Source organism: Perca flavescens, chromosome 6, assembly GCF_004354835.1.
Source record: "Perca flavescens isolate YP-PL-M2 chromosome 6, PFLA_1.0, whole genome shotgun sequence".
NCBI classification, from domain to species: Eukaryota; Metazoa; Chordata; class Actinopteri; order Perciformes; family Percidae; genus Perca; species Perca flavescens.
Genome location: NC_041336.1, coordinates 12,470,361 through 12,488,422, shown reverse-complemented (window position 1 = coordinate 12,488,422; position 18,062 = coordinate 12,470,361). Strand labels below are relative to the sequence as shown.

Below are 18,062 nucleotides of genomic sequence, written 5' to 3'. Positions count from 1 at the left end.
CCCCTCTGGTAACTCTACACGCTCACACACTGAGAGGCCGGACAAACGCTCCTGTAAAATAGAGTGATTTAGATCCTGAGAGGGTGAAGAGAAGAGGCATTAGGGCACACGCCTTCCACACTGCTGCAGTTTATTTTAGGTGCTTAAGAAGACCAGATCAGCAAGAAGACCCATCCACCCCTCCTTCTGGCCCTCGCATGAGCTGAAAAAAAAAAAAAAAAAAGTAGGAGAAGGAGAAGAAGACAACTGGGCGGACCACATCCAGAGTCCCAACAGCTTCCAGAAAGTCTCCTCTTCTCACCACCCAGACTTTTAATCTAAGTCAGGACATCTTTGGCATCATAGAGGTTTTACCACCAAGCTGGAATAGCTGCTTTAGATCTGTCTTTTGTCTCCCATTCCGAAGTGTGTGTGTGTGTGTGTGTGTGTGTGTGTGTGTGTGTGTGTGTGTGTGTGTGTGTGTCTCTGTGTTGTGACTCGCGTGAGAGTCGCCACCGGTCTTTTTCTCCGGTCAGGATGTCTGCAATACAAGAGCTGCTGCTGCTGCCTCTGGCCCTCCTGGTGCTTCAAGGTGAGTTGGCAGCTGTTGTGTTACCATGGCTACGCTGCGATGGCAACACCTGGCATGCACACGAGTCACCATCAATTCCCCCCCCCCCCCTCCACCCCCCCATTCGCTGACTGTGCAGTTTCTTACTGTTGTTAAGGTGTTTCCTGTTGTCTGATGTTGACCACTCTACCGCTGTCTGCTCTGTTTGTAGGCAATGCTTTGGCAGTCTTCGTGTGTGTGTGTGTGTGTGTGTTCATATGCAGATGTGTGAGTGTTTCATCTTTGGGCTAAAAGCCCAGCTGTTCAGGTTTTTGTAAGAGTAATGAGATGAGGCCATGTGGTGGGCGCACGCGCACGCACGCATGCACATGCATGCATGCATGCATGCATGCACGCGCGCGCACACACACACACACACACACACACACACACACACACACACACACACACACACACACACACACACACACACACACACACACACACACACACACACACACACACACACACACACACACACACACACACACACATATTTTAAAAGAGAAAAAGTTCATTTAAATATGTGCCCTCAACTTTCTCCTCCTGCTATCTGTATTAATTGAGATATCACGACTCACTGTCCCACCTTCACAAGAAGCCATTTATCTGCATTTATTATCACCATCAGCTTTGAGTCTGCCGACACCCACAGGAGGAGAAGCAACTCCGCAAGGAAATAATCTTTAACAAATCTGTTTTAGGAAATTTATGACACAGCCATGTCTCTTTATTTGTGGCCTCTTGGTTTATTTCAAACCATAAATAACTGTAAAATTACCAATTGGCAGGCAATGGTAGGCAATTTAAACAAGATGTAGATGTTAAACACATCACATTTTTTTCCTTTTTTAAGATTTGTTTTTGGTACAAAAATATCTATTTTACATGTTTTCAATATGATCCTCAAAGAAGAAGAACATATGTATGTCAAACCTTTTTTCGAGTAGGCATGTTGTCGTCACATTTTAAGCACTGCGATTTAAAATTGAGCACAAAAAGAAAGCAAAGCATTAGGAGAGATTTACTGAGCACTTATCACTGTCAGCCAGCTGCTCTTTGTCTCGCACTCAGTCGCTGATAGCAGTACTACAAACCAAAGCTTCATAATCTCAAGAAATATAACAATATAGGAAAGGTGTTGTTCCTTTAGCCTACATGAAGTGGCGGTTTATCATCACGTTGAAACAAGCAGGCGGAGCTGCAGAAAGTTAAGCCAGGAAGCAGATAGTGAGCAGAGAAGTGAAACTTGGCAAAAAGTAAGAAGGTTACACAACCTCGATTAACAGAAAGGCACAGTTGGGTTGAGGAGCCGGCGGGTTAGTTGAGGACTGAATGTGAGCACATCTGGAGCCGGACGCAGTGAGGATGAGGATATAAGACGAGACAGGAAATTGGATGGAATCTCCCAAAACAAGAGGAAAGGAACAGACTGAGGCTGATAAAAATAGCAGCTTGTGCTCTTTGTGCATTTGCATGTGCTAAAAAAAAAACATGAGATGGAATTCAAGAAGTTTCTGGTAGGCAGGAAAATAAAAACATATATACAAGTTCATAACTAGGATGATGATCCAAGCTCCACCGATGCTCTATCAAACTTCTATCTACAAACGTATCTAGCTTCATCAGAATTGGGATTGGTGACGGGTGCAGAGGGCAAATGCAATCATAAAAAGGAGAAATAGGAGAAATAAACAGGACAGCTTGCCCCGAAAATACAATAAAACAGACTTTGATATCACCTTTAGCTTACCATGATATTCTCAACTTTATTTTTTGTTATGCTCAAAATGCCAAAAGAAATTCTCTCTTTCCAACTGTAAGGGCAGAATCATTCACAAGCATAACAATTCAACTGACAGAGTTGGGAGTTCTTGCTTTCGAGCCAGACTGCAGAGGCTAATAAAGACCTAATGGATTCGATGGCAAATCTAACTAATGCATGCAGCAGAGAGGCTCTTTCGCAGAACAGAGCCATTAGGTCTGCAAATGGCTCGAACACAAATTTATGGTCAAAGGAGATTACTGTCAAGGGGATGTCTGAACAACCACGCCATCTTATCTGACTCCGAGCCATTTGGATTCACGTCCATCCATCTCTCCACTCCAACCACAGAATCTGCACAAACTGGAAATCACAGTTTAGTTTAGACTTTAATTTGTTCCCGTTGGGCAATTGGTTCTGCAGCAAGACATAAACACAGGACAGTCACAAATGCAAGACCAAACTACATAAAATACTTAATGTTACAAATTGAGAAGATAAATATGACCATATGTTAAAAAGAACATCTAACAATATTCCTCAATATTACCGAGGAGCTTATCATCGTTTTAAGAACTACTCAAGTGATGCGCTGCAGCAAGAAAACGATAAAGGCCAATTCATGGTCTGCATTTGGTTTTGGTTTGGTTTGATGCTGTTGGTAGTTTTTCCGGCATTAGAATGAAGGATGTTTGTTGTGAAAGCTGAATTTTCTGCTTTTTGGCAGATTTTTCAACATTAACAGCTCAAAACTATTTATAGCTAATCTTCCCATAAAAGTTTAATACTTTAACATAATCTGTACTCTTCAAGCTTCTGTGTAACAACTAAAGTCAACTCTTCTCCTGGCTGAGTGCACTTTCAACCCCCTGATAATATATTACGTCATCAGGTTGTACAAGCATGTTCTACAAAACGTGCAATAGCTGCTACAGCACAGTATATAGGATGTCTGGATCAATATTTATCGCCTCGTACAGACAGCAGGCGTTGTAAACAAGGAGCTCTTGATTGATGCACTCCATCACAGCGGCACTGCATGAATGTGATTGTAGAAACTATAACAGATTTTTCACTTGTGCCCAATCTGCAGCCGGGGTCAGACTCTGAAGCCTCAAAGCTGCATGGATATAATTCTGAAAAGAGTATTATTTTGATTCTATTTGAGGCTTTTTTCATTGCGTTCTAAATCTGGAGTGAGATACCGCGGCTGGCTGCATGTGTCCTGCTAACTTGTGTCACACACGACAGACAAACACACACACAGACACACACACACACACACACACACACAGAGCTGTCCTCTTGTGATCGGATCACTCAGATCGTATTTTAATACCAGGTCAGAACAGGCCCATACACACACCTGAGCCCCTGTTCATCCAGCTGTGTGACAGAGGTCTGTAATACCAGGGTGCCCTGTAGCTGCAGGTGTGGGTGGGGCGGGGGGAGGGGAGTGGAGGGGAGGGGAGGGGGGACAGGGGGGTGTGGGTGGGGAATGAGATGGGCTTTGAAGGACGAGATGACCTTCCACACAGCTTGATTTATATTCGCATTATATAAGAGCTTGGAACCCATTGGTTTCTCAATTATTATTGTGAACACTATCAGAAATGGTTACATATTTTTGCACAGACATTACTAATAAGTGATGTTTGTTTTCACCTCAAGTCAGTATGAACTTTAAAAGAGAATGAATATGGGACTTACATTTGTCACGTGGCCAGACACATACCAAAATAAACAAATAAATAAATGCGTGTCTGCAGGATGTATAAACAAACGATAGATCGCTAACATGTTAGCCATATCAATTTACAAGGCAATAATATGTCAGACTTATGCAATTTTTAGTATGTTGTGCAGTTCTGCCAGTAAACAGACACAATTACTGATTTGTGCATCTTTAACTTTGCATTTTGGAATATAATTCTTCACCGTTTTGTCATCACAACTCAAAAACTAAAAATATTAGTAATGGCTGAATCCCATTTAGGATTTCTTGTTCCTATGCCTTTTTTTTCAGCAGATATTTGGGCTTGTTACAGCAGAAAAAAACATTCATAACATGAATGGGGCCTCGCCCCATTTAGGTACGTTAGTGAGCCAGCATGCACAACAGCAGGGCCTCAGAACTGTAACAAAGTCATCATTCGTGTTGTTAGCTACACCTGTGCTTTTCCTGCTTTGACAAGTCAAAATGTCCGCCCATATAAGCTTTTGTAGAGATTGCTGTGGGACAAGAGAAGCTCAGAGTGCCATCAACAAGTTGAACGGACTACTGAGCCGAGGATTTGTTGAGAAAAAGAATCAACGTTCGCCTTGTGTTTCATTCCTCAAAACAGATTTGGATCTATTTTACAGAACAAAATGTCATTGAACATGCAGCACTAAGAGCCTTTGTGCATAAGTTGCAGAGAACAGAGCTTGCAACAGAGAGTAATGAAGTGAGATCAATATACTAGACAGCAGACAGACTTTTTGGTTTCTTTTTTTTTTTTTTTTTTTTTTTTTCTTTTTGCATTTTTGCCCATACATTATTTTCCACAGTAGAAAGGGCTACATTTTGGTAGAAGAAGACGTAAATGAAATGTGACAAAGCTCTAAAGTTGGATTTAGTTATAATTGTAATGTTATCACCTTGAGGGCTCTTAAGTCTTCTTAACTTTTTATGCTTGACTCATTGCACTCCAAAAAAAATAGAAATTCTGCTCTTGAACTAAAAGAGCAGCTTTTGAAAGATTGAGAAGCAGACAGGGATTTCTATACTGATAAACTTGTGCATCGTCGCTTTACCAGCCCTGACAATATGACAGCTTTGTGGACTGAAATGAAAGAGACACTCTCAGAGCAGTCAGCTACAGTGGTCTACTTGTTCCAGTGGAAAGTCTATTGCTTGCTTGGTTTCAAAGGAAATGTCACGGATTCTTGGTATTTCACCAGGTTACGTATGCCTACAGTACATGCGTGTGTTTATGTCTGTGGGAACCCAGCCACGGAAACAGATGCTGTTCTCCCTCATCCCTTTTGCTGTCGCTAATCCAATTTCCCTTTCTCCATCTCTCTTATGCTCAGTTCAGCAAATAACCTCGACCCTTTTTGTATTTCCTTTAAAAGCTCAGCGACATGCTAAACTGGGTAACCTCAGTGGGTGGATGGTCTAATGTGCAGCTAAAGCTATAAATCCGTTTTGTTTTTTTTGCTTTGTAGGCCTCAGGGGTATACAGCAATTGATATGAGGGATTAAGCAGCCAGCACCCCTGTTAGGGGGAAAAAAAAACTCCTAATCTGCAATTTCTGGAATATCTGTTTGCATAATCCTGAACCTCAGTCCACCGATTACGCAATGGATTTGCATTTTTGAAGCTGTGTGTATGTGTCCTGCAGCTGTTGGTGAGAATTGTTGCTGAGGTAGTTTGGTGGCTCTGTCTCTGTCTACCTTGCACTTTGGATGTGCAGTTTCTTTTGTGTCTGCTTGCATCTTCGTCTCTCTCTCTCTCTCTGTGTGTGTCTTTTCGCTGTCTTCTTAACTCGCTGTCTCAGTTTTGGACAGTCAGCATCATCACTGCCCACCTTGCACAATGTCGCCTCCCGCTGCGTCACTAACCTCCCTCAGGATTACGGCCTCACGCTGTCTGTGTGTGCTGTCCTGCAACATTTCCATCTGCTTCTGTTTGTGTCCATGTCCTGCAACTGAAGAGCTCTCCTCTGTCTTCAGACATGCCTTTTAATTTATGTCCTGCTGTCCGTCAAACATGTGCTTTGTTGTCGTTGTAATATGTGTCCTCTGTCTCTTATTGGTCTCACCTCCTTTTCTCAAAGCAGTCAATATGCCGGCCATCTCAAACCCTTCTGTGTTTCTCTGCACGGGATGTCTTGCTCTCGTGTGACCGTGTCTTTCGGTCTCTTTCTGCCTGGTCGGGCCTCATTCATAAAACTGTGCGTAGATTCTATTCTGAAAGATTTTGTGCGCCAAAAAGTCATATAAAACCTTGCGGCGCACACCGGTACGCACAGCTTATGCTGTCGTGCACGACCCTCACTCTCCTCCCAAGGTCATCCCATATCTGCCCTAATAAGGTCCATGTTAACCAATAATCAATCAATGACTATTCCAGCCTTGTAAAGGAGCCCTTGATGACCAATCATGAAACGGGAAAATGGTGAAGGAGGCCTTAACCCTTGTGTGGTGTTCATATTTTTGTTACACAGCCAATGTTCCCGTCTCTGGTGGACCCACCACATTATTAGGCTTTTAAATCAATACAGCCATAACAATTTATGGAAAAATACTTAACAGATTTAGCTCAATTACCAATTCACCAGTTCATATTTGCCATTTACCCCTGTGAGATCACATTTATGATCATATGATCATTTTTGTTTTTTGTGAGAAAATAAGGAAATTCAATTATAAAAAAAAGGTAAAAAAAATTGAAACAAGATTTTTGATCATTATTGCTGCTTTATTTCTTAGAACTTAATCAGAACAAGTGAAAGTGCTTGAAATGTAACAATTTTGTAACTGTGTGGGAATAGCAGGTGCAGAAAGACAACATTCCCACACACAGACACCTACAGTCAGACACGCCCACATACAGACACACAAAAACACAGACACACACACATCCACACACACACACACACACACACAGCAGGGCCAGTTAGGAGGAGGACACAGTTTCATAGCACCTACAATTATTACACTCGTGTCCAGTAGACCCGAACACCTCATATGTAATGTGAAGGGGCAGCACGGTGGCTCAGTGGTTTGCATTTCTGCCTCACAGCAAGAAGGTTCTGGTCGTTCCAGACCTTTCTGTGCGGAGTTTGCATGTTCTCTCCGTGCTTGCGTGGGTTTCATGCATGCATGCAAGACATGCATGCTAGGCAACTAGGACTACAGTTGAAAATTAGCCAATTGGTTAACACTGGCGCATTTACAGAAATGTTCATTAATGTGCATTGTCCTAATCAAAAAATACAATAAAATAAAAAAAGGGGGGTGTACAGTCATTGAAAATAAGTTATTTATATGTTCTTCACAGAAAATGAGCCAAGGCCAATGAGTTTGAGTTAGAAGAAATAATAAATAGCAGAATTTTTCTTTTAGCAAACACTGTATACGGGTCCCACAGACCCGAACACCACACAAGAGTTTGGGATATAAATATACATTTTTATAATTCATGGACCTAATTGATTGTTACGAAAACTAAATTAAAATGCAGAGTATACTTTATGTGATATTTCGTGTTACCATCGCAGTTCACTAAAACACAGTCTACAAAACCTTGGGAGCTTACGCACGATCACACGCACGGTCAAAAGGTTGCGGAAAACTGGGCACATTTTTACGCATGGAAACTCTTTATAAATCCCGAGGATTTAATTTGCGAGGAATGTTGCGACGGCAAATGTCACCCTGCTTCCCGCAACTTTTTCTTGCGTAACAGGTTTTTATAAATGAGGCCCCGTCTTTTCTACACAGCAGAAGCTGGTGTGATACTCACAGACATGAGTCAAAATATCACTGCATATTAATGTTTAATTAAACACAAAAGATTTGGTGGTGTCTCTTTTTGGAAAAAGGAGACACAAAAAGTTGATTTCCAAATGCTTTCCTGTGAGATTTTACATTGGCAATAAGTGATGAATGATCGAGCGCTAATTGGCAGCCGAGGATTAGCTGTGGCACAGACAGCTGGTGCATCTTACAGCAGCCGATAATCAACACAAACAATCAAGTCACATTTGGAACAGACAAGACAAAGCTAATTAGAGCTTTGTTAGTGCTTTCTGTGAACTGTAAGTGAAACCAGTTCTCCGAGCAGTTTAGGAGAAGAATCAGCAAATGCTGTTTGACCCAGGTCTGTTGTAATCTAGAGGTAAGCAGACCCACCTCCCAGAAAACCTGAAAACCCAAGACCCCAGCCTTAACCGAACCCTGTTTTGTAGGTTCAGACATTCAAGTTTATCGTGGGAGGGTCTCAGTGTAAATAATACTTTTTTTTTTTCAAAACTTAAATTCTGGTTTGCTACAACTTTGGTTGTATTTACTTAGTTTTGACTATTGTTTCTATCGGTGATTATAACGTTGCAGAGTTAAATAACACCCGTTTAAAATAAATTCCAACAGATACATTGGAAACTAGATGAGACGTGTTGACTTGATCTCATCTGATAGGATTGTGGGGGTACGTCAAATAAAATAGGATGGGGACTACTGATCAGACTACTTTATTATGAAGCATATGTAAAACGGAGACCAGAAATATCAGTAATAATACCTCATTGCACAGGAAAAACTGTGTTGTGTGTGCACACATCTACAAGTAGGACAAACATTCTTTTTCTGCTGTCTCTTATTAGCGGTTGCTGCGTTCCCTCTTCTCAGCAATTAAGCTGGTGACAAATGTTATTACTGAACAATGTCCAAAACTATGAAAACAAGTTGTACAAATTGGCAGTTCAAGTTCAAGTTACTTTATTTATACCCAAAGGTTACTTTATTTATATATCAATAAATGCAATATCATCAATGCATGCTGCATTTTTATCCATTTCAACAAAATGCAATAGCTTACTTGTTTAAATGTGGCTTTGGTACAATAACTCAGCAAATTTAGGACTGGAGATCAGCAAAAATACCATATGTTTGAAATCTGCTCAGGTCCACTAAAACCTAAAACCACTGAATTGGGAATTAATTCACTCACGTTCAGGCTCTGGTTTAGTCGTTCTCGGGTCAGCTGGGTTCAGGTCTGTTTGCTTTTATATGCACGGCTCTATCTCTCTTTTTTATATATATATGATAGCAATGGGTCTATTTACTTTTGGGTTTATATTTCTGGGCATGTGAAGTCTTACATTATGTTCTTAATGTTCTCTCCTTTTCCTTCCCTTTTTTCTCTTCCCTCCCTCTTCCTTCTCTGCAGTGCATCTGCCGGCATTAGGCCTCTTCCCTCCTGCTTCCCCAGCTCTCCATGCTTTTGCAGAAATAACTGTTACTACTGAAGCCTGTGCTAACATTCTCTTTATTCCCTCCTCCCTCATTCCTCCCCTCCATGTGTTTCTGCAGTGTGGTGGCATTTCTATTTGTGATTCCTTTAAAAGGTCACACTTGCAACATTTGTATCCCAGGGAGTAAAAGATTTTTTTAGCTATTGCGCAGTTCTGCCCCTATTTTCTTTTATATATTTGTATAATTGAGGCCATGGACAATGTGCAGTCTCTGTGAATCTCAACCAAACGTTTAATGATTTCAGTTCATCGGAGTTGTGTTTCCTGTCCTCTCCCACATCTCCCTCCTCCCACCTTGTGATTCAAAACAAACGCATCCCCAGAGGTCAAAGTTGAGAATAGCACAAGATCTTTGGTTGAGGGCCATGCTGAGACCTCAGTGGAAACTGCAAGGTGCAGTGTGAGAAAGAAACATTTGAAGTTACAGGTGTGTTACTCCCGGCCGACGAGAAGTATATACGTGTCATGATGATGATGGCATATATAGACTCATGCTTCTATATATGAATTTAGCTCAGTCACCAAATGACAGAATGTAAGAAACTACTACCGCACACTGCAACCTCTTTATTTCCCCTCTGTCTCACGGATCAAAAACACCTAAAATGTAAATACTATAAAACTAAAAACTGAATATTCATATTCAGAATAATCTAAGTACTGAAATGATGAGTGGAAATAAAAAAAAATGCAAGAAAAAAGCCATGCCCAACACAAAAGAAGAAAAAAACATGCATGCAATGACCACTGGGAGCAAGCACGCAAAATCAAAAAGTTGCAGTAGCTAACACTGTTTAGTAGTGTTTTGACAGTGCCTGCAAGTACTGAGATACTGGAAAACACCAGAGCTCTGCTCGTGTATCAACCTATCGAGTCTCGGGTACATGAAAAAGAGGATGATGGCCTCCCACGGCTCTTACCTCTGAACCCTGTGACCTGCAAATAGACAAAGAGCAATAAAGTGATACAGGAGGTTTCTAACTCTGGGCTTTTTCATCATTTTCACTCTGCAGCGTCTCTGTGCTACGGAGCCTGCGTGGAAGTGGACTCGGACACAGAGGCCGTGGCTAACGAAGGCTTCAAACTTGGCTGCATTTCCTGCAAGATGAGAAGTGAGGTGCCCGCCGCAGCCTCAGTCGACTGGCAATTCAAGGCTTCAGATGAGACCAACTTCACCCACGTGAGTAATAATAAGATATACGACAAGGCAAGCTCGCAGAAAAGCAGCCCTCAGTTGCGACCTAAAAGAATAGTTCATCATTAAAATACACTTCCCTTCTTGCAGAGATTAAGATGAGACGATCAATACCACTCTCAAGTTTGTTTGGTAAATACAGCAGCCGGATAGCAGCTTAGCTTAGCACAAGGACTGGAAACAGGGAGAAACAGCTAGCCTAGTCAGGGCCTACAAGCACCTCTAAACCTTGCCCATTAGCACTTTATATCTCATTCCATTAAAAAAAAAAAAAATAAAAGTATAAATATGACAACCTTTTTTTGGGGGGGGTTTACGGGTCGTTATTTGGCAGAATATTTCTTGTCAACATCATGAGGTTGCCAGACAACCAGTGTAGTGTCCAAGAAATTACTGCGTCTGGCCACAGTCTGGCACATAAAGGCCTACTTAAAACTTGGACCCACAGGTGTCAGGCCAACAACCTACTCATTAATGTTAGTACTAGACTGAAGAGATGATAGTGGACTTTGAGAAGAACTACGCCCCCCTCAATAACAACAGACCCTCAGTTGAGACAAATAAAAATGATTGATTGATTTTGAAATACGTTCTTAAATCCACTGGGAGCCAATATGCAAGTATGCTAAAATTGGAGGAGAGACTTTAGCTTTAGCATGATCTGCTGCCTTTTAAGGCCTTAAAAACCAAGCAAGAGAAAAGAACAAGCCTTATTCTGTACACAAAGTAATTACATTACAAATACTTATAAGACTCCCAAGGATAAGAAAAACGTATATCTTATACAGTCGTTCTTTATGGATAAACAGGGCTGAAACCTTAGCTTCAATACTAAGATTGAAGGTAAGGTTTCAACCCTGTTTATCCATCATTTATTTACACCACAGATAGTAGTGGTGCTAATCAGAAACAAAATCAGCATAGTCAAGACTAAAGAAAATGTTTTAGTTACACCGTTAAATTAATGTCCATCACATGCAATGCAGCCAGTTTTCTCCCTAATGTAATACCTTATCATGTGTCTAGATAAAGCAATATATAAAATCAGCATAAAGCCCCAAATATATCCATCACAACAGCCTGACAACAGGGTTGTATGTCTTCTCTTCTGGGAAACGGCTGCAATGCATTTATCATGATAGAGAGGAGAGCAGAAGAGCAGCGCAGTCTTGCATTTTTATGATAGGCTTTTCCCTCCCTGTGTCACCTGGAAGACTGGTGGTGAAAAGTGCTTTTGCTGAACTAAGCAGCCCTCACCAGGCAAAGCAAAGAGGCCATTACAGTGTATTCCCATAGCAGGAGAGATCCCATTAGCCTTCAGCCGCCATTAAGAATCTGTATCCGCTAATTTAGCAGGAAGTGCAGAGGTGATGCATCTCGGTCGATACAGCAAAACAGCAGCAGTGCTGATATGGAGACTAGCTGTCTGTTCGCTCAAGGATGACTGAAATGCAAACATGACACACTGGGAAGGATATTAATCAATCAACAAAGCTAACCATAAATCAGTGGAAGGTCCCACTAGATTTGTGACACAGAAATATACTTGTTCGTGTTCGCATAAAGTTGGCTAATAAATAATAATAATAAATTATATATTTGGGAAACCCTTGCCTGAAACCCTTGTTTGCTTTGCTGAATGTCCAAGTTTTCTATTTAGCTTTGTCTCCTTTTTAAAGAAATCTTCTGTAATTCTCTTCCAGTTATACCACTATGAAAATGAACAACCCTCTATCATTGACCCACGTTTCTATAAGCGCCTGGAATGGAATGGCACCAAGGGCAGCAAGGACCTGCAGGATGGCTCTATCTTCATCCACAATGTGACTTTCAATGACACAGGAACCTACAAGTGCATATTCAGCCGCACCCTCAAGTATCCCAACTACGAGGTTCCAACTGAACCCACCGTGACTATCGTCATGAAAGTGGTGCCACAAGGTAAGAACAAAGAGGAAGGGTGTTGTACTGTCTGTTTGAGCGGGGAAGAGGGAAACTAAATTAGCCAGTTTACTCAAAGAAATGTAATTTAAACTGTTTTGATTCAGTCTCACGCTGTCATTAATACGCCTACTGTACACTACTGGCTGAGAACCAACAGCAGACAAACAAAGTTGACAACTAGCTGGTGAACATAGTGGAACATTTATCAGCTAAAGAGCCAGATATTTCTGGAGATGGTAGAGACCAAAACAGAGCTAAAAATCAAGTGAATATCAGACTTACACTCGCCACGTGAAGTCCAAAGGAATTATAAATTGTTGGTCTGTGACTACTGAATAAGTAAAAAGGCTAGCAAGTTCACCAAATCAACTCTATGACGTGATATTATGTCAAGGTTGTGTTTATATGGTTTTTGTGCTGCCTCCATGGTCAAAACAGTTAATTAATGCAAGTTAAAATAATAATGTGAGCCTTTTAAAGTTATCCTCAGCTCTACAGAGCCTCCTTAAGCTCTTTTTGTCCAGCAACTTTAGTATTTTGTTTCATTTTAGTATTTTGTTTCAAGTTCATAAAAAAAAAAAAAAAAACGCAAAAACTCCAATGTACGCTATACGTAAACAAACCGCAGACGGGAAACTTGACAACTAGCTGCTGAATATAGTGGAGTATTTAACTGATAAACTGCCAGATATTGCCCTTAGGAGTTAGAGAAGACCAAAATCCAGAGGTAATACGATAGTGAATATTGGACAATCACCAGGTGGCCACAAGTTTGCTGCATTAACTTAACAGGTGGTAATAGGTTGTTTTTAGAGCTTGTTTTGCTGCCCAGAAATGTTTAATGCAGGTTAGTGTAGTTACTGTTAATTAAACTGGGTGCTTTTAGTGACAAGTGCTTAAATTACCACAGAGGTGTCCCCCAAGGTTCCATGCTCGGTCCTCTGAATTTGTATTACTTGAACAGGACATTAAACCCTTGTGAACGTTAACTGTAGATAAATTTAATCAGCAGCAGGATTCAGGAAGTGATGAATTATGACACTGTAATTCAGGACAGGAGGTCATGACTTTTGACATCCTTTTAATGGTACAAACTGAATCTAACCTTTCTATAAGCACATAGATATACAGTATCATGACTTACCTTATCTCCCTTTCTGTCTCTGTAGTCACCAGGGGACTGGCATCCATCTTGTCTGAGGTGATGATGTATGTGTCCATCATCGGGCTGCAGGTATGGCTCGTAATTGAGATGATTTACTGCTACAGGAAGATTGCAGCGGCAGGAGAGGAAGCTTTGAGAGAGAGCGCGTGAGTAACACAAAACAGTCAAACAAAAACATAGCCAGCCTCTCTTCAGAGCCAGTCCATTCCCAGATCCTGCTGGGCCGTCCAAATGTCCCTACTTCCCACCAACCACTTTCACCTTTGTTTTTCCTTTCTGACACAGTTTAGAAAGCGGAGACAGAATCTGTATCAATCTGCTATTTTCAAAATAACAAACATTTTCCTTCTTCACCACTGTATAGATATATTTTTAGGATTCTGATTCACTCTTCTTAACCACCCGTTTCTCCTTTCCACCACTCTCTTTCCTTCAGGGCGGAGTATTTAGCTGTAGCATCGGAAAGTAAAGATAATTGTGCAGGTGTTCAAGTGGCAGAATAGCATTGGTAAGTCTGGATTTTTCATGTCTGAATTTGGTTTCTTCTTGTGCTTTCCTTTGTACTTTGTTTATTTTACAAAGATGGAGCTTATACAATGTGTTAATTCCTGTTTTATTGTTACTACTACTACTAAGGGAGAACTAGGTTGAAAGTAAAAATTCAGCATCCCTCCATATATATATATATATATATATATATATATATATATATATATATATATATATATATATATATATATACACACACACATATACACACACACACATATACACACACACACATATACACACTGTTTTCATTCGCACCTATGTTGTGTTGTCTTTGACATACCTTTAATACATTTTATTTAAAACCTAAATAAAGTTGTGTTCTTTCCAAATCAGCGTAATTGTGCTTTGAGAAAGTTGACGATGTGTTACTGCATGTTTCTTTCGTCTTTTACATTATTCATTTTCCTGACAGTTTTATGTTTTTCACTTCAAGTTGAGGAATAATTCAAGAAAGCTTCCTTGAGGAATCTCACATTGACACTTTCATGCCCTCTCCTCTTACCGGCACTCACATCCTGCCATCCTTTCCACATGATGGAAAAATCAAACCACACGATGGAAGTTTTTTCAAGCGACTTTCCGCAGAAGGATGGAAAGGACTGAAATGTATCCTGTTGTGATTGTCAGGAGGGATGCATGAGGTCATGGTCCAACGGGACAGAGGAAGAGGGTTGAACTGTATATGCACAGGTTATTTTGTATAGATATTATAGGCCCACATTGCATATACACTGTCTGCATGCTTATGAGCTAATCAAAATGACCAACATCATGCTTCTAATGTTCAGTCATGTTTTTAAGAGTTTTTAATCAGTTGTGTCATATTTTATTTCACACTGTGTGTAACCGATAAGGGTTTTATAAAGCCAACTAAAAGCTGTCAGTGTTCCCTCTGCTGGGTTTTCGAAGCTGTCGTGCACATAAAAACAACTTTTAATTATACATCAACATTTGAAGCAAAATATATATACCTATATCCAAGTTGGTAAAAAATAACCAAAGTTACCCTTTTGCACTACTGTATTTTACCCAAACCACATCATTCTAAATCGTCTAAACTATGTTCCACTAAATCCATGAGGGTATACTTTTAATATATGATTTAGGAGGGTATTAGGATCAATAAAAACTATGAAACGTTACTATTGCAATTTCTCCTGGGTTGGGCCCTTTTTTGAGTTAGATTGACTGGACTGTCTGGAGAGTTTTGAGTTATCTGCTTTCAACAGTCATTAGTCATCATAAATAGGTTAAACTTATTAGAAAAGCATATAGCCAGTCACGTTTTTAATGTTTCGGACTGGGAAAGCAACCGAGATGAGCTCCTGTTTTTTATTAACTTCTCAGACAACAGTATGTTTTTTTTTTTTTTTTTTTTTTTAACATTATTTTCCTACATCTCCCAGAGCTCAAAATGACAAATCAACCATACAAAATTATGTGCAACAATAATCTAAAGATACAGTATTTATAGTTCTATATTCTATCTATTGATATTTCAGTGGAATTCCCTGTTAAAGCCTTTTCAGCAGACCACTATCCTGTTTAAACTGGCTGTGTATTGTTTAAAAACTTGGATGGTGAGGAGCCAAAATGGCACCAGAAGCCAAAGTGTGACATACTGTATGGAAAGCCCTTTGATGATTAATTTGTAGTATTGCCAAAAAAGCCACTTCACCAATTTACCTGAAGGGATATGAACATGTCACCTTTAGCTTTCCCACTGATGTTTCACACAAATGTCTTAAGGGCTTGGCAAATCTCTGTATATATGTAGGCTATAACTGCCGTGGGCAAACGTACCACAAAACCTGTCCAGTGTGCCTCCCAGGGTGAAGCCAGTGGTAACCAAAAAGAAAAAAGGCAAAGCTTTGTTACAAACCTTAAGTGTTTGTAAAAACAGCTGTCCTTGCTTCTCTTTCAGAGATGGTCGGTGAACACCACATGGCAGCCAAAGACTGCCGTTCTGCATGTTAACTGTTCATCTCTTTCTTACCAGAAGTAAGTTTGATACATCTTGAGACACTAAGAAGGGAACACACACAAACTCATGAATTAATACAGAATAGCGCCATGCTATGGAATACTCCATACTGATGGAAGAAGCACAGTACAGTACCAACACACAATGTCCAATGAGATACAAGCTAATAAAAAGTAAAGAAAAACATAAAACGAGTGATACCTCCTCCATTCAAGCAGTGATACACACTGCTTACTACAGATATACTGTAACTGCAGTTTCCTCTTCATGTGTAGGTGTCGAAATGTTGCTTGAAACAAAATAAAAAGCGATACACCCAGGAAAAAATAAAATTCATGAGAAAATCGGCCATGTCTCACTTGAATTATTTAGATCTTAAATAAATGGTATATGTGTTGGTGTCAGGGACTTTCAGCCTGATGCATGTGCAGTTCACACTTTAAGTTCATTTCCATCTATGTTTGTAAAACCTGTTGGATTGAAGGCAAAAAAATTGTTTTTAATTTAACACCAGCAATTATGTTTATACATAATGCATATTCATTTGCTCTGACTGAACAACACTTGTACTTATATATTTGCTCAGCTGGGTTAATGGTTATTAAGTATTAACCAATATTTTTTTAACTTGTACAGGACGATCAGATTTTACTACATGTGATGAAAAGTGTTGATCACGGTCAGGCTCGTAGCCAAGATTTTAGAAATACCCCAATATCTCTTCTCTCCCCTCAAAAAATTATGTCCAGACATCAGAGGGTAAAAAAAATATTTCAGTTGCATTTTTCTAAATTTCACTCCACAGTATTATGGTTTAAAATAGTTACAAAAGCCTTCACTTTTTTTTATTTAAAAGTAGGCAATACATAGATTTAGTCAAAAAATGAGCCAATCAGTTTTTTCTGCCTGGCAGCTGGCGAGAATCACGGGATCACTTAGTAAGCCATCTGGTTAAGTTATGGTGAAAGTTTAAACTAATATATATCACCATGACACTTCCCCAGTTGATAACCTACATTAAAGACAATTATTTTTGTATCACAGGTTTTCGAAAATGTTATGCTTAAATCATCTAATAAAATATGCACTGATTTACATACATTTCCAGAACAGAAATCTGAACGTTGACAAAAAGCCAGGTTCAAAATTCTTATTTCATTCTGCTGACATATTAGAGTCAAATGTTTTTACAGAGGAGACTTTGGATATCTCTTTTTATCACTGCATAAATCAGAAAATACAGCCATAAATGTGTTTTACAGAATAACATGTTATATTAATCCATTTATACATGAACAAACCCCTCTGTAAAAACCTTCAGAATATAGGTATGAAAAAAACTGGAAAGTGTGCTGCATGTAAGTGCTACTGAAGTGGAGATTTCTGGAGTCTGGAGAAAAAAAAATCTCAAAATCCTTTTGAGATAACAGCCTTTAAAAGATACCCGCAGGAGAAATATACAGACTCAAATAGACAAAGTGTAGTAAATACTGTAAACTCCTAAATGTGTTTCCTTTCCACTAGTCTGAAAGAAGGCATGTGTATGGGGGGGTTGAGTGAAGTACTAAAGTAGACAGAAGCTGTTGTTGAAAAAGCTTGAGGGGGGAATAACTGCTGATTTAACACTTCTGATGATTGAACACATCTTGCCTCCTATCAGGCTCTTATAAAAGCTCTAACTATACAAGCATTTGGTTACCAGCCTGTTTTGACTTTGGAAAGGTATTAACAGAAGGGTCAAAGTTAGGAGCAGCTTGTTTTTTTTTTTAACCTGGTAGGTTGTTCAGCATCTTATCTTAATAGTGGGAGCCTTTACCTTCAGGGCCACTAGGATCCTAAATGAGG

At 39.9% G+C, this 18,062-nt stretch overlaps 1 protein-coding gene across 2 annotated transcripts; it reads left to right on the top strand.

Annotated features, from left to right (window-relative positions):
• The first annotated feature begins 245 nt into the window (after positions 1–245).
• On the top strand, positions 246–15,603 carry scn1ba (sodium channel, voltage-gated, type I, beta a). 2 transcript variants are annotated; one of them, XM_028580583.1, is made up of 7 exons: positions 246–405; positions 440–571; positions 10,391–10,557; positions 12,276–12,513; positions 13,686–13,827; positions 14,118–14,189; positions 14,667–15,603. In XM_028580583.1, the coding sequence occupies exons 2-6, from the start codon at positions 517–519 to the stop codon at positions 14,182–14,184; spliced, it is 669 nt and encodes a 222-aa protein (XP_028436384.1). In that variant the 5' UTR covers positions 246–405; positions 440–516; the 3' UTR covers positions 14,185–14,189; positions 14,667–15,603. The 2 variants fall into 2 exon arrangements, with proteins under 2 accessions (XP_028436384.1, XP_028436383.1); XM_028580582.1 differs by lacking the exons at positions 246–405; positions 440–571 and adding an exon at positions 8,149–8,224.
• The last annotated feature ends 2,459 nt before the right edge of the window (positions 15,604–18,062 follow it).

Coding starts and splice junctions, on each gene's coding strand:
- scn1ba (XM_028580583.1), top strand. CDS start 517: ATGTCTGCAATACAAGAGCTGCTGCTGCTGCCTCTGGCCCTCCTGGTG. Junction 10,558..12,275: donor ATGAGACCAACTTCACCCAC/GTGAGTAATAAT, acceptor ATTCTCTTCCAG/TTATACCACTATGAAAATGA. Junction 12,514..13,685: donor CATGAAAGTGGTGCCACAAG/GTAAGAACAAAG, acceptor CTGTCTCTGTAG/TCACCAGGGGACTGGCATCC.